Genomic DNA, 17,037 nt, shown 5'->3' on the forward strand with positions numbered 1-17,037 from the left:
TTATGCTTAAGTTGCCCTCAACAATCCTCACGAGTATAGCTAACTTGGAAGAGGAAGGTTAGAAAGATTTATAATATTGCCAGAGCTGTCATATGGGCAACAAACAGAGAATATTTCATCATAAGGGCTATGAAAGTATTCTGCTTACCATTTCTTTTAAAGTACATTTTTTCTTTTTTTTTTCCCTAAAGAACAAATATCAGTGCTTTTGAAACAAAAAGCTAAATTATTCATAACAATTAGAACAGCTGCTTTACCTTTGTATTGTGGGTAGAAATCACAGACAAACATAACAAACACTGGCAGAATTAAGTATGAAAAATTTGCAGAATTTGCATCAATGAGTTTTAATTTTCTTACACCTAGTTCACGTAAACCAAGTCCTCCTTAGCTCTTTTCTGCTGTTTTCTTTTACTCATATGTAAATGCACACTAAAGGGGCTTCATCCCCTTATCCCTCATACATCACATTTTGTATAATACATTTAGATTTATAGGCTGGAATTCATTCCCCAAAAAACATGAAAGACAGTAAGCAAACCTTTAAGTTACATTCTGCTAGTATATGTACTAATCTGACAAACATAGAAATTATAATTATAGTATTATTGATAATACTTGAATAATAGTATGATAATAAATACAATATTAATAACAGCAGATTTTATTATGTACATTGATTGAACACTGCATGGCTCTCTTATTTTAACCAAATACATATTTCATGACAGTTATGATTTTGTTAGAATTTGGTTGGGTTTTGCCGTTCTTTCCTGAAGAGCTTCAGCAGACAATCTTCATCAAAACCAGCCCCAAGGGGGAGAAAAAGGCCACCAAAAACCTAAAGCAGCAGCTCTGAGATACAACCATACTAGATACCTCGTAGTTCTCAGGACCTTTAGAAATATCCTAGCCCTTTTGGGGAAGCAAAAACAGACAAAAGTTCTTAGATAGTTCTTACAAAATAGATTCAACTGCTCTATTGAGACAGGAACTCCTGAAAGAGGAAAACTTCTCATGTTAAGAGGATGAAGCCCCTCTATGGATTAAGGACAAGAAGTAGTTCAGGATTAAAAATATGAACACATTAGAGATTGCCTGTCTTGGCAGTGAAGAGAATGGTGTTTCTAGCCTCAGACAAATAAGGACACTAAGTAATTGAAAAGAGACCATTAGGCAAGTCATAAATCTATAGAATATTTTATCTCCCCAAACATCTCCCTAAACAAATAATTTACTTAAAGCTTCTGTTTCTATATTAGGATAAATGTATTATACCAAAATGTAGCAATCTCTTATTCATTCTACTCAAGTTTTGGGCTTCTTCCCAGCACCTTAATTGGGAGTACAACAAAATTGTCCTCCTGCAATGTGTAGCATCAGCAGTGAAGAGCAGTCAAGGAATTCTAGCTTTGTGCTCACTTCAGGGCATTTACTGTCTTAGATTTTTAATGTAACACATATTAAAATTTTGTTATATGAAAATGAATAAAATCTTTTGTGCTTAGTTTTTAAACCTCCATTGTGTTTTGATTGGTTTTGCACCAGAGAAGAGGGTCTTTCCAGCTTCCCCTCTCAAACATGAAAGTGAATGGAATATTTATATGAAGGATCTAATTTATTTCAAATAGGTAATTTTCTTTCAGCATTCTCCATTTAAATGTTATTATTGGCTGAATGGCAGAGCTCAGAGAGTCATGATCAGTGAAATAGAATTCATCTGGAGACCCATAACCAGCGTTGTTCCCCAGGGATCAGTACTGTGTCCAGCCTTATTCAGCTTGTTTATCAGCAACCTGGACTAAATAGAGTGTAGCCTAAGCAAGCCTGATGATGATACAAAATGGAGGAGAGTAGCTGATACACCTGGAGACTGTGCTGCTCTTCAGCAGGAGCTTGAAAGGCTGGAGGGTTGGGTGGGGAGAAACTTACTGAAGTGCAACAAAAGCAAGCATAGGGTCCTGAACCTGGGGATGAATGATCCCAAGTGCCAGCACAGTTTAGGGGACATCTACTAAAGAGCAGGTCTGCAGAGAAGAACCCAAGAGTTTTGGTGGATGACAAGGTCACTGTGAGCTGGCAATGCCATTGCAGCCAGGAGAGCCAATCCCGAGGTACATCAGGAAGAGTGTGGCCAGCAAGCCTAGGGATATTATCCTCTCTCTCTGTCCTACAGGCTGCATCTGAAGTATTGGCCTCAATTCTGATCTCCACAGTCCAAGAAAGACAAATTGTTACTGGCAAGGGTCCAGCAGAGACCACAAAGGTGATGAGGGGTCTGGAGTATCTCTCCTAAGAGGATAGACAGCAGGAACTGTGCCTGCTTAGTCTACAGAAGAGAAGACTGAGAGGGGACCTCATCAATAAATACAAATATTTTTAAATTGTGTGTCAAGAGGATGGTGCCAGACTCTTTTCAGTGGTGCCAGTGAAAGGACAAGAAGCAATGGTCATAAAATGAAACACAAGTTGCTCCATCTCAACAGAAGGAAGACCTGCTTTACACTGAGGGTGGCAGAGCACTGGAACAGGCTGCCCAGGGAGGTCATGCAATCTCCCTCTCTGGAGATATTCAAGATCCACCTGGATGAGTTACTGTGTAGCCTTCTCTAAGTGACCCTGTGATCTCCAGAGGTCACTCACAACCCTAACTATTCTGTGATTCTGCGATTCTGTAGCTGGAACCTAGTTACAAAAGACAAAAATATTCATTCTAGAGAACTCTGTGTTGAGCTTTGTTCATTATTCGTATTTTTCCACCTATCTTTGACATTACAGTGAGCAGTCCTGTTTCAAGATATCAGCTGTCTCATCCTTCTCTTTGTATTCCCTCCTTGCAGTGTTCTCTACATATATAAAACCAAAAATCTGAAACAGAAAAATCCCAGACTGTCTCCAATAGGTGATCTTAGAGAATGAAGAAGAAACTCTAGAGGGACAAACACAGGCAGAAGCTAACTGCTGCTTTTTATATTTTCTTCCACATAAAACCAAACAGCAGCTAGTTTGCCCCGAGCATTTTGCTTTATACATTGTGTAGAATACATATTCTTGTCCATTTATATTCATCAGATCTGAATCTGGAAATTGCTATCACACTGACAAAGAACCAGAGACAGAATCCAACTCTTGTGTTGCTCCTGTGTATGATAATATGATTTCCATGACTGGAAATTTACTTGGTGCCCTTGTACAATGTGAAGATAGTATCAATCTGCCTGAGTAAGATTAGCAACGTCCAGTTTCCAACTCTGATATGAGGGGGAGTGAACTAAACAGTTTTAGAGTAAACTAAATACCAGTGTCCACAAAGAAAAGACAATATATTCTTGTGTATAGTAGGAATTAATCAAATATTTTCAGTTGTTTCTCAAGTTTAGATATTAAACCATTAAAAACCTTAATCCATTACTCTTCACAAAGACAACAAAAACTGAAGCAGAGCACACAGCTAGAATCAATTGCATTGCCTGCTTTCAGGAGGAGTTCTGAGATACCCACTGGAGCTCCAAAAAAGGCCTTTTTCACCATTTGGGGGACCTTATATAAGCTATTTTGCCAAAACATCATTCATATGACATTCCATAAATTTTGCAAGTCAAATCAAAACGAACAGTCAATGCTTTATGTTTTCTGTTCCTTCTATTCAGCAAGAACAGCAAGTTCAGCAAATTCTGTCCTAAAAATTTTAAACATGGACCACTGCTAGACTTCAAAGTGGGGCTTTGGACCCCAACCATCCCATTATCAAAGTTGTATTAGAAAATGCTACAAAGAGGACACAGCTCTGAAAACCAAGTTGGAATATTGTAACTTCATCCAGAATGAAGAGTGCAGCTTTCCAATCACTAACACAGTTATGGGAAGCCAGAATAGTAGCACAGAATGAAGGATGTTTTCAGGAGCATATTTCACATTAATAAAAATTACTGGACATGGGTGATTTAAAAAAAAAATCACTTTCCTAATGCCTTCTTACACTAACTCTTAAATGTGACAGAAACTCAACTTTTCCATCTCTGCCTCAGATTTTACATTAGTCTTTGTGTTCCTGGGGTATGTCAGCACTCTCCTTATCAGCATTTTGACTGAAGTTTATGTTTTGCTCTAAAGGGCTTTACATGTGTATTTACTGCAGTGGTATATAAATGAATAGAATTTCAAAGTGAATGACTGAATATTAAATAAATTGAAAGCATAGTTTCAAAACACTTTAAGTGGAAAAGTACTGCATTTACAAAAGTGCCAGATTTTTTTATTCAAGGTATTTACTTCCCTAATACTGATCAGAGACTCTGTGAAGGCAAGGCTATCACTAGCCCAACAAAGAAAGCTGGAACATTGCAAATTGGTTTGTTTTTCCTGCAAGATATTAGTGAGAGGTAGGTTAAACTACATAGGACTACAACTTTCTTTTCCACAAAGTCAGGTAGTCAGAGATGACAGACCTGTACACCAGGGAACTTAAGCACAGGGAGATTCAATTTTCACCAAAAGCATTCCCAGGGAAGAATAATTCCCCATGGAGAAAGAGGAAAGAAAGGAAAAAACACAATCCCAAGAACTTTCCATTGTATGTAAAAAACACACAAACTAAATCTAAAGAACTGAATGTTTAAGTGAGAATAATTTTTTACCAAGTGAATTACTACATTTCATTGTAATATTTAAAAGGATATTATAACATGCAATAAAATAATGATAAATATGATGATAGGAAAAAAAAAAACAATTTAAGGGTTTATGGTTGCACTATCCAAAAAGTCCAACCAAGCAGGGATAAAGATAAAAGCTGGTTCAAAATTGTGTGACAAAGAATGCATTAATCACAGGGGAAGGAAAAAAAAAAAAAAAAAAAGAAAACTTAGAAGAAAACAAAGAAAGAGGATTTAAAAAAGGGGTATCAAAATTCTGAATAAAAATTCTGATTCCAGTAAGGATTTTTGAAGATCATTTAATTCTTATGATTTATTAGTTCTTCAGCAGAACTACTGCACTGAGAGACCATGGGTTTTTATTAATAGAAAATGATTAATGCCACTGCAATCAGTAACAAGGACTTTCATCAGCTAGTGGTCTGGTGCTGATCAGATGATGAAATCAAGAAAAGTGAATTGGTAAACCAGCTGGAGAAAGCATTTCTAATATGATTTAAGATAACAACAACAGAAACCGAGGAGCTTTCTCATTTTTCTTTAGTTCACTTCTGTCTGTAACAGTGTGATTTCATTTACGCCTATAAAAAGTGTACATAAAATTCTTATCTAATACTTTAGACTAACCACCTCCTCTCAAAGGGATATATTACAGTACAATACTATTACAGTGGAAAAATAAGATCTTGGGATATTTTGTGTCCTACCCTGTATTTTTACAATGGGAAATAAACATGTACAAATTATAAGAAATCCGTATTTTTAATCCTTTCCATGCTATGAGTCAAAATGCAGGAAAGGGTACCACATCCCTCTGTTTGTGAATGAGTGAATGAGAATTTAAAAAGACTAAAGAAGCAGCAAAACACACACAGACTCTCCCTCATTAGATTTTTTGCACAATAGTGACTACAGAGATCTATGAATGCACAGTACTATGAATAATAAAACATCTGTGAATTACATAATGTCACTAAGTACATTCCAAATGGTATGCATATATTAACCCACAAACACAGGCTGGTACTTATTTAATACAAAATCAGCAAAAGAAAAAAATGGTGTTTCACAAAGGCCCTGGAAGTCCATTATGTTATCCAATTCTCACATATTACTCTAAGGAATGTGATGCTATTGTTACACCACAATAAACAATTGTCACAGCAACAGCTCTCAGTGACAGGTAGCAATATCTCTGGGAAATCAATCAACTTTAATAAAACAGTTTAAGGAAATGTAATTACTTCTTGTATTTTAAACTGTCTGGAGTCTACAAGATAAAAAAAATAATGTGAGGAATTTTTATACATATTAAGATTCTGTATTTTCACAGCATTTCATATTGCCATTGAAATGCAAAAGCAAACTTTGAGCCCATAGCACCTTCAGACAATCAGAAAAATGTTCCTTTGTATCACTGCAGACTTCACACAGCTTGATTGGAACCCTCTGGTTTAGAAGTGCCCCAACACCACCCTGGTGATAAATAATTTTAAGGTTTGCATGTTTCCTGATAGCTTTAATACATGATGTGCAGCTTTCTCACTGCTGAAGCAAGGCTTCTTTTTAAACAGCTGTAGTAGTGTCTTGACAGTGTAATACAGATATGGATCCGGAATTATAAAGGGAAGTCAAAATTATGATTTCTCTGCTGTATATTCTTCTTAATGACTAGTTCAGAAACAGGAACATAGGACTATTGTTTTAAACACAAGTCTGAAACCCCAAGAGGGGGTTAATGTTAGAATTTTTTTTTTAAAATCCCCTTTTTCTCTCTCGCTTTGAAATCACCTACACTTTCGATTAACAGAAACCCATCATTTAGTAAAAATACAAAATATTTTATTATTCTATAGTAGGTTGATACCCTTATTTGGAAGTCTTTTCTATGAAGTAGCATACTGTTTATCCTCACCTACTCATATATAACATCAGACAATTTGACAGTTTACCACACTAAATCCTGATTCAAACCCTCCTGAAGTCACTGACTTGCATTTTCCTTTTACTGGCTTGAGTCAGAAGTCTTTTAAAAGTCAAATGCTGTTCATCCTTTCAGTCCAGTGTGCATCACTCCAAGCTCATCTCACAATTTCCTCCTCTGATATTCACCTCCATGGTAAGGTAGTGTAGGAACAGTTTATTTGGTATAAAAACTTAGAATGAGGCTCCAGGGTTTATGAAATTAACAGATGGCCTCAGCCTAAGTGTATTTAAAGGAGGTTTTATTTTTTAATGAAAATAATTTGAGATTGGGTATGTAACCAAAACTCAGGTATGTATTTGATCTTATCCCAGAAATAATTCAAGATAGATCATCCAGGTTACCATATGGACTATATTCCATTCCTATTTCTATTAAAAGCAGATTACAGAGTGGCTAAAGCTACTTATGATTTTTCAAGCTTACCAGTATTAATTTGAATAAGATAATAGATGAGGGAAGAATGATTGGCAACCATTCCATCCACACAAAGTACAAATCTCTTCAGCAGAATTTCAGTGGATTGCAGAGCTAAGTATCAAAAGATCTAGTGATAATTTAATCTTCCATTTTTTTAAAATAGGAGTATTTCTTCAGGTAACATTATTCACTCTACTTTTTCCTAAAAATAGAGATTTGCCATATTTATATTCTGTCCTAAAATGAAGTACTGCAAAGTATTATGAAAGTTTGGATATGTACAGAGGTATTAGATATGTGTGACATAAAGTCTGTTGGTGTGCAAAAAATCATGAAGTTCACACAGTGAGTTATGAATCCAGTTTTGTTCCATCCCTTGAAATCCATGTCTGGGGACAAGAATTCCAATTGCCATATCTTTCCTGGTTATGGCATGCAGGGAAGCAGCTAGTGCACCTGTACAGTCCCTGAGAGACAGATGAATAAGCCAGAGAGATGATACAGATGTCCAGAATCTTCCTACCTGACACCTGGCTGAATTCACTCTGGTAATTGCAAGATATGGATAACCATCTGCCCATCTGTCTGGTAGTTACTCTTAAGGGTCATACTGTTTCAAAGAGTTAATCACTGGAGTAAGTAATAGGAAAGATTTTTGAAAACTCAACACTATTTCCTACATGAACTGTAATAGTCATTATAAGTCTCTTCTGGTGCAGTTCAACATGGCCAGAACACCACAAATCCAGCAGAGTTGATGCACTGTAAGAGAAATGTTTTAGTATACTTCCAATGAATTATGCAAAAAATGAAATGGTTATATTTTAAGGATAATTCTCTGCTTTTTTTTTTCTCATCATATTAATAGGAGAAAAAATTATTATTATGACAATGGCAAAGCTGAAATCATTATGCCAGACCTCATGATTCTATTTTTTTAACTTCAACATATAAAAGCACTGCACATGTGGAGGTGAAGAGTTTCCCTAAATTTTATGGTAGGGCATAAATCAGGAAATTCCCATTGACACTCATGTATTATGGATAGAATTTACTTAAGCAATTCTTACCATGTACTGTAACGTAAGCTGTCCTACATGTATTTAATACACCAAACAGTCAAGGCACAGAGATCTAAGGTGGCTTCTTTCATCCCAGGATAGCAGGTCAGTATCATAAACAAGTTCCCCAATTCCCACTTCACAGTTCTATGTAGTAAACAGATAATTAATTTCAAATAAATGGAGCTCATGGTAAAATTGCAGCCTCTACTGAAGTAGGCAATAAGACAGAAATATGTCCTGTTGTATGCATGTATTATATATAAGCAGAAATCTAAAAAAAAAATATCAAGGGGATTCTAGAAAGTTAATGGACTAAATGGCAGTTCAGAAATCTTCTGCCTTGTTTCAAGACTTGCTAATGTATCATCTTCTATCATTACTTACAGTAATGAATTCTGTAAAGCAGAGATTCTGACATTACTGTCTGACCTCCCATCGTTATAAATCCTATTTTTCTGAAAGCACTTTTTTCATTGACATGTATTAAAATAAGCCACAAACTCAACCAAAAGTACAAAAAAATTAATATAAAAATCACCCTAAAGACATGTATAAAAATAGTATGTATTTTTCAAAAGTTATCTATCCATAATAACTTTTCAAGTGAAATCAAAATCTGTCTGGTGCTTCTCACTGACAGTTCTAATTTCAGTGAGAATGATTAAAAGCAAAGTGCAGAACACTGTAAAGAAGAGCTCCACAACACAGTACAAAATGAAATTGTGTCATATTTAAAATCTAATGCTATATTGGAAAATTAAATTTATTTTTAAATGGGACATTAAAAATTTAAAAACAGTTTATTAGTACTGCCCCTATGTCTTTACCTTTTCACTATTTTAATATTAATGCCAGAAATCAACATCATCAATGTAGGAAAAATAAAGGAAAACTGGAGGCTACATCTACAGATTTTATTAGGTTTAGCTCCCTGCATTCATTCAAGTACTTTAGGAATGATCCAATGTCTGTGCATGAGAAAGGCACAAGCTTTGCTCAAGAATTATAGTCAGATTAATAGAAATATTTAAACTGATCTTCCTTGAAAGATCAAAAACCAAACTCAACAGGTAACCAGCAATTATCAACTCCTTATCTCTGCAAGATCCTCAGAATTCACATACTTTTAAGCATTTGAAAAAGAAACTGAGAATGACATGGTGTCACGACATGACATCAATTTTACAGCCACATGTAACTGTACAATTTTCAATCTTCTTTCACCATCTTCTTTGCACTATAAACTCTTTATCACGCATAGGAAACACCTGACTAATTGCATCAGGAAGTCTACCCTTTTTATTCCACAACACTGCCTATAGCTGCTTCTTTCAGGCTCCCTGGAGCTTTAATTCACAACTTTTTAATGCCATCCACAGGGAGTATTTCAAAATGAGGGATGGAAGCAGGATAAAGGCAACAAGAAAAACACTGAATCTTCCACAGCTTGTCTAGTTTTCTCTTTATAATGTAAGTTTCTCAGGACAAAGCTCATGTATCCTTGTGTCACTATCACACTGAGTATACAATCAATGGTTTCACAATACTATTGAATTAGTTACTTCCATGTCTTTTCTCCAATTTGTTGAAAAACTTTACCCACTAACCATGTCAATATATTCATATTTCACAGTCATTAAATACTTGTATAAAAACAGATGTGTTATCTATATTCAAAATCAACATAAAATGTAAATTTGATAATAAATTTTAATAATATTAGAATATTTAAGCATAAAAAATGTAACCTGCAAATTTTTTTTCTTAATTGCAGTATGGTTAAATCCAAAGCATTTTTGGACAAAAGTGCACTGAAACATATATATATATATATAACTGTCCCATATACTTAGTGATGAAAATTAATATCTCTTTCAAACACTTTGGCCAGGAGGCAGTTTGTAGCTGTTTTGGAAAAAAAAAAATTTTTTGCTCTGAAAAACAGTTCTCCCATCTTCAGTGAAATGGAAGATATTGAAGGATTTCTACAACATCATACTACTCTTTGCAGACATTTCTATGGATCTCAATACTATACCTTGTAAGTAATCCACCAAAAAATGGATCAAAGAATTTTATCTGACTGAGAATGAAATTACCCTTTTCAAAGGTGTAACCCCAAAGGAGTGGGTACTAGGGGCAGATCTAGGAAAAGAGACTGAATTTTCTGGTTTCTAGCCCTTCAACAGGTAGACTGATTTTCTGTCCCTCCATGAAAATGGTGTTGTTATGTCAGTAAAATTAAATATACAAACTGTCTTCTATCATTAGATGTATGCTAAAACAAACTAAGTGTGTTGAGACATTTCTACTTAAAAGTGTTCCATGTTAACTGACATTAGATGCAGAAAGATTTTGAGCTTGAACACATAAAACTCCTCTGAGATTAAGTCTCTCTGTAGACTCTCAGAGACACCAAAATAGGTTTCATCCTGAATATTAGAAAAAGACAACTTAGGCTGAATGAAAGAGTGCCCACATATACCTACTTCCTACTGATTGCAACACTGTGCAGATAGGTGAGAAGCCAAAGTTTACAATATTCATAATTCACCTGTTAAAACTATGCCTGTACAACTGGCTAACTCCCTTCTTGGAGGTGAAAGCTGAGACTGGCCAGAGTTATCTTTACTCCCTGTGTGCTTCTACCATTCTCACAATACAGGGCTGGATAGCAGAGGGAAATGATCATTCTTCTGAGAGTAAAAAGGAAAAGCAGATGGACATTCGTGATATCGAACTCTGCCCACACTTCTTATGAGGTTAATTAATTTATATACCACTCTTTTGCTTGTGTTTATTAGAATAAAATTGCTCTAGACAATAGTCAAGAAGTGATACCTTTTTTCCAGAAACAATTGTCTGCCCAGAGTTTCACAGTTTAAAGAAAGGTTATTTTGTGTCAAAAGCCAATTGAAAATCCTGCTTTCCTGAATAAAAACTCTGCAAAATGTAACACAAACAGATAATTAAGCCTGATAAAATAGGCTATAGAGCATAATCAGGTTTATTAAACTCCTGTAGAACATTTTTCTCTGTCATATTTCCAATAGATAATATATAAATAAATATAGTATTTATAGAAGTAAATAATAAAAAATTTAATTATTTTAATTAGCTTGGTTGGCAGTTGCTATTCAAAATAGTGTTACTGGGCTAGAATAAGACTGTTTAAATGTGAAAACTAATCTGATTTGGAAGATAATTAATTTTAAACTGAATGTAGAAACATTAATGCCTTTCTTGAATTCCACCACTGAACAATATTGAGGGCTCTGTGGTAACTGCCAGGAGTCATAACAAACCTTTTCTTTTTTCTTCCTCATTAGCACCATAAATTCCTTAGAAAGGGCAACAAACTGGTTTCCTGTGATAGATGCCATTCCTTGGAACTGCAGATCAAAGGAAAACTCACTGCTGAAATGGCAATCTACTGGGGTATGATGGAGAATAGAATTCAATTGTGGCTTCTTGATATTTCAGGAACACATTCCAACAAAAACAAAGAGCTTAATGCTAAACAGTGAAATTGTAGGCATGTTCATGGTGAGAGAAAGGATTTAAAACATTTGTCATAATTGCCATCTCTTAATGTAGATTCTGGTAAATATTGAGAACAAAATAGAAGATGGAACAGCATTTCACATATTTATAGTTTTCCCTAAATGAAATGTCAAAAGTCAGATATAATGTCTGCAAGCACAATAGCTTAATTTTTCCCCAATGAAAAGGGAGATAATACTGAGTTTGTAAGAATGCATAATTAAGTATACATTGGAAATTTAAATATAGCTGGTGCATTGAGAGTACAAAGCTATCTTTTACTAGCTCAGCAAAATTCGGTCTATTGAATGACTCTGAAAGAGTAAAATGAGTAATGGGTTAAAGCATGGATTGTCTAGTCTTTTTAAATGCTGAGTGGGTAAATCCAAGAATCTGTTCTTATGGGTCCATATGAAGCTTGTAGGAAGAGACAGAGTTTTTTTATAAGCTTGAGAAATCTCAGGTGAAGGTTTTAAATTGTTTATGAGCCTTTGCAAAAACAATTTACTTGACTTGAATTGTGTTGTTAACCCTGAGACTGAAGTGTGATGTGGGTGGTGCAACTTTACTCAATTTAATCCTTTAGTCTAGGTTTGACAGATAGTTTAGCAAGCTGACTACTACCACAATGACCATTTCTACTGCACCATTTGTACGTAAAATTGTGTTTGGCATCACTGAAAGTGCCTCTACAAATTGTGACAATATACATTCACCGGAAGTAGAACCATTTAGAAGAGAAAAAGAGATCCTCTTTTGCCATTTCATATAATATTCCTACTAATAATATATCTAACTAGCTGAAAAAATTGTATATCACAACTTGCCTGATAGTTTTCTACTGACATATCTTGTTCTTCAGTGTTCATGTATAAAACAATTGAAAATAAAGTGATACTGGAAAAAGAGTGGTCTTATACCAGAAAGCTCTGGGTATATTTGGCCTGGTCATATGAATAAGACAATTCAGATTTGTCTTTAAAAGCTCTAAATTAACCACTTCCTAAAATATAGGAAAATGAGAGTCAGATGGATGTATTTTTTTTCTCATCCAAGCAGGACAACAGCAAACAGAAAGTAGAATGTCACTTGTCACAAATATCTTTCATTCTCTCATTCTGACATAAAAAAAGACACTAGCCATCAATGAAGCAGCCGTAGGAGGCAAAGAGGAAAGAAATAGTTCATAAAAGCTATATTACCCCTTGCAATTCAGAAGCTCCCAGTATCTTGCAAGTTGATATAACAGAAGAAAAAACTCTTCATTTGATCTCCCACTGTTTTGCTGCCCTTTCCTCAGTGGTGTTGTAGCAGGAGGCAATACAAAAGTGCTTTTATTCCATACAAATTGCTTGAGTGCTAAACTCTCTGAAATCTGAAAATTAGAGTAGTTCCACAATTTTTTTTTTGAAGGGGTTCTTTCTTCGCAATTGCTTCTGACCAGAAAATTAAATACAGAAGAATGAAATTGCAACAAACACAGAAGACACAATTTTGACTTCATTTCCAGTTGAAGAATAATTTTATTGAAATAAAATTGTTATATTTGAGATAAGAATCTGTTTAGAGGTACTTAACAATGCCTTGACATGTTCCACATTGAAATTTTTTTTTCTAAGATAAGGTCTATATTCCGAAAAAGGCTGAAAATTTCACAAATATATTTGCATACTTAGTGTATTTATTTCTGTGAAATGTTACATCTTAAATATTTTGGTGGGGTTTTCCTTTTTTTCTCTCATCTTTAGGTAAGATTTGCAAATGCTCTGAAATGCTCTCACAACATATGGTCCATGGACTGGAGGTATTTCCTACACCACTTCTAAGCATCAATTGAGCTAAAGAAAAAGGATAGAAAATGCAAAAAAAGCAACCTGTGTGCTGATTTTTTTGACAAAGATGTTGGCACCAATCTTTATTGATATTCCTAAACAAGTGCTTTTCTTGATCTCTTTTGCATCTTTTTCCTTCTTATTCCTGTATGTCTTAATTTTAATTTTCTTTGTTTATTTTATTAATAATTTCTGTTATGCAGAATTACTGAAGTTCCAGACTAGCAATCAAGTTTAAATAAACAATGTCCATGTAGAAAACCTGAATCAATTCAAAAATGAAAGAATTGATTTTTTTATTTTAATTTTGCTCATTGATTTTGTTCACAGAAACAAAATCAATGTGGTAGCAGCCTACTGACTTTGAAGTTTGATAATTTATCTCAGTACAATAAAGAGGTCAAAGCCTGTACTGTATCATAAATTCCTCCACTCAGAACTAATTACTCCAAATGGGAAAGACTGGCAGACTATCAGTTTTGAAGGGATAAACACAAAGGATGAGCTAATTCAGACATAAACACATAACAATCAGGAGAGAAAAAGTATTTTTCAGTATTTTTGTTCATACAGTTGAAAAGCCATACTATGAAGGCAAGTCACAACATACAGTCTTGTTACGAATATCGTGTCATTTTCTCACACAGCTATTTACCAGATTTACTTCACAAACTTCAATGGGCTGAAGTTATGCTTTATTCCTAAGAAAAAAACCTTGTTGGAAAATTATTATTCAAATATCCTTTTTAGTTGCTTCTTACGATGAAGGATATGACTAAATAAATTATTTAGGAGGAAGTATTCAGCCTTTCTCTAAATCATAAGCTGATATATAGAGTAATATCCAAATACATATATAAAATAAATATAAAAATTGGTGTATATATACACACACACACATATATAAAATTGGAATTGGCACTATAGTCTTTGTTTTTATGTGGTGCATATAGCTTAGAACTGACTGCAGATTTAGAGCTTTTCTGTGTACATGAATTTGATACTGGCATTTGTACAATCCTTGATACAATTATTCTAGTCTGGAGTGCCCTAACTGAGTGAATTCAGTTGTCTTTATCAACCAAACTCTATGTTCACCGTGTGAGTGGCTGTTGATTTCCCTATTTGCTGATAGTCATTTAGCATGTTTGGTTTCTTCTTTGTATCTACCTCAACTTCCTTTGAGAGCTATTTCTCTCAGCAAAATCTGAAGGACCATATGACACTTGACTTGAATCCTCTTCTTCCACACTCTCCCTCACATCCCTGAGCAGGTCAAAGATTTTCAAATACTAAGACTCTTTCTAGATTTCCAGAATTTCAGTCCTGAGGTATATTTTTTCTTTGTTTATCTAGCATATTATCAGGGGTTTGGTTTTGGTTTTTTTTCATCAAACCACAAATATTTCATTGATTCAAACACTGAAAATTCAACCTTCTTCACACTCATCTCCCAGTTACTAATTCAACAAATCATTTATTCAAATTTCAGTCTTTTCAAAGATAGAACAAAGAAGAAAAGGGTGAGTTCTTTCATCCTATTCATACTCTTGAATTAGATGGTATTCGATCTTCTTCCTCCACTTACCATCAGTTCTGCTTACTAAACCTTTCTATGTACCATTTGTTTTCCTGTTTTGGATTCTTGCTTTTTTGCATTCTCCATTTAATGTCTCTTCAAATGCATCCAAAATGTAATCTGAATTTCTTGTTTCAAGCAGTTTTTATCATGCTTTACCATGTTTTGTTTTGTTTTTCTAATAGCTTTGCTTTAAAGGTCCACTTAGTTCTGCAGTAACCCTGCCTCCTGGGAATCAATGTCTTAACATAAGAGTAAAGAGAGTTCATGGATTTTGTGATCCAACATCCCTTAGAGTTGGAGTGTCAGTTCATAAATAATTCACTTACGAGCACATACATTCATTTTACATGATTCCTCAATATGGCCAGGGTGCTGCGTGGTCTGCACTGTATCCACCTACAAAAAATACAGAAATATATGTCTGCTTACTGGGATGTGAGTAGGGTTTGGCTGACTTAATCCTCTACCATGGATCTTACTAGTGAGCAAAAAATTTCTCTTTTCTTCCTTAGATCCAAACACATTCCATAGAATAACTATTTTGGCAGCAAAGACAGTTAGAACTGTCTGTTTCATACAGACATGCCCAGAAGCAGGCTGTTTTTAAATTATAGACAAATTGGAGTGATTTATAAATTCTTCCCTTTCTTACTCAGAGTTACTGCAGACAGAGTAAAAAATAATATAGCTGTCTCGGGTATCAGTGATGAGCATAACTCTTCTCCATTAAATGATGGGATTAATAGTGCAGTACAGAGAGTTGAAGGAAGCAAAAAATGAGAATTTTACAAGAAAACAAACAGGCAACTCCTCTTTTCCTTCATCTCTCTCACCCAACCACCAGATAAAATTGAGTGAGCAAGCCAGATTTGAAGGGCATCATACAGTGTACAATAACAGTTCTATGAACATCTACATTCTTCAAAATGCCAGATATCAACTATCTTACTCTGAGGTGGACATAAAAAAAATGGAGAATTGTGGAAGAACCTTCTTCGTTTGACTCACTTTGATCAATATGCTTGTGAAGAAAATGAGACACTAAATAGACATGCACATCTAGTGATAAACAGTGAAGGTTTCTGTCCAATATATTCTTCAGAAACAGGACTTAAAATATCACTTGGAATTGGATCATCCACAAAAAAAAATATTAACCCATTTTTGGTAGTTACATAACACATTTTTTTTGGCATTCATCAGTCTTTTCAGCTTTTCCAGTACTGTTAAATTATTAATAATTTATATTTATTTTACATCACTGACTACAGCATCCTTATTTTAATGAATCATTTCTCGTAAAATGTTACACACATGTAAATTTAAAACCAAGTTACACAAAAGTAGGATACCAATGTCAAGCATCTCTATAAAACATCTTTTCCTCTATGAACATTATCCATAAAAGACTCCTAAATGTCCTCAAATAATAATGTCTGCTCCTCAATCTAAATATGATCTTCTTACAGGAAGCCACCTGGGACAAGCAAGCAAAACATTTTCTTTTGGTTGTAGAAGGAACATATTTACACCTTAGAAAAATTCTTCAACATTACCAACCAAATTATATACAAATCTCTTTGTTCAATTTACACTGACTTAATTTGACAAAACAGCAAGAACACTAAATAGCCCAAAACATTCAATAAAAATACAGGTAATGTATCTACCTACTTGCCTACCTACGTACCTACGTACCTACCTACCTACCTACCTACCTACCTATTTTTATAGATCTATCTGTATCTTTCATTTAAGTTCATTGAGTACCTCAAAATTATTAACAGCTGGTCAAATTTATATAAAAATTAAGTTTTGCTAACTTCAAGGAGAGTACATTCACTGGAATAGTAGACTTGTCCAGTATGCAATGAACAGGGGTCTATTAACATGTATTTTAAATACTCTTCTCCAAAATATAAACACAATGGTGAGCATCTGGTGCATTCATAAAATA

The 17,037-nt window shown here is 34.5% G+C and overlaps 1 protein-coding gene across 6 annotated transcripts in view; it reads right to left on the reverse strand.

Moving 5' to 3' along the window:
- The window catches only part of PCDH7 (protocadherin 7), a 267,309-nt gene that overhangs the window by 200,863 nt on the left and 49,409 nt on the right, over positions 1-17,037 (reverse strand). The window contains exon 2 of one of the 6 annotated variants that reach the window (XM_077177637.1): positions 13,170-15,476. The exons of the other annotated variants lie outside the window; for them this stretch is intronic. Within the exon in view, the coding sequence (XP_077033752.1) occupies positions 15,399-15,476 (78 nt within the window). The 3' untranslated portion in view covers positions 13,170-15,398. Of the gene's footprint in view, positions 1-13,169; positions 15,477-17,037 lie in introns of those variants that run through there. 6 annotated transcript variants of the gene reach the window in all.

This window comes from Agelaius phoeniceus, chromosome 4 (assembly GCF_051311805.1).
Source record: "Agelaius phoeniceus isolate bAgePho1 chromosome 4, bAgePho1.hap1, whole genome shotgun sequence".
NCBI classification, from domain to species: Eukaryota; Metazoa; Chordata; class Aves; order Passeriformes; family Icteridae; genus Agelaius; species Agelaius phoeniceus.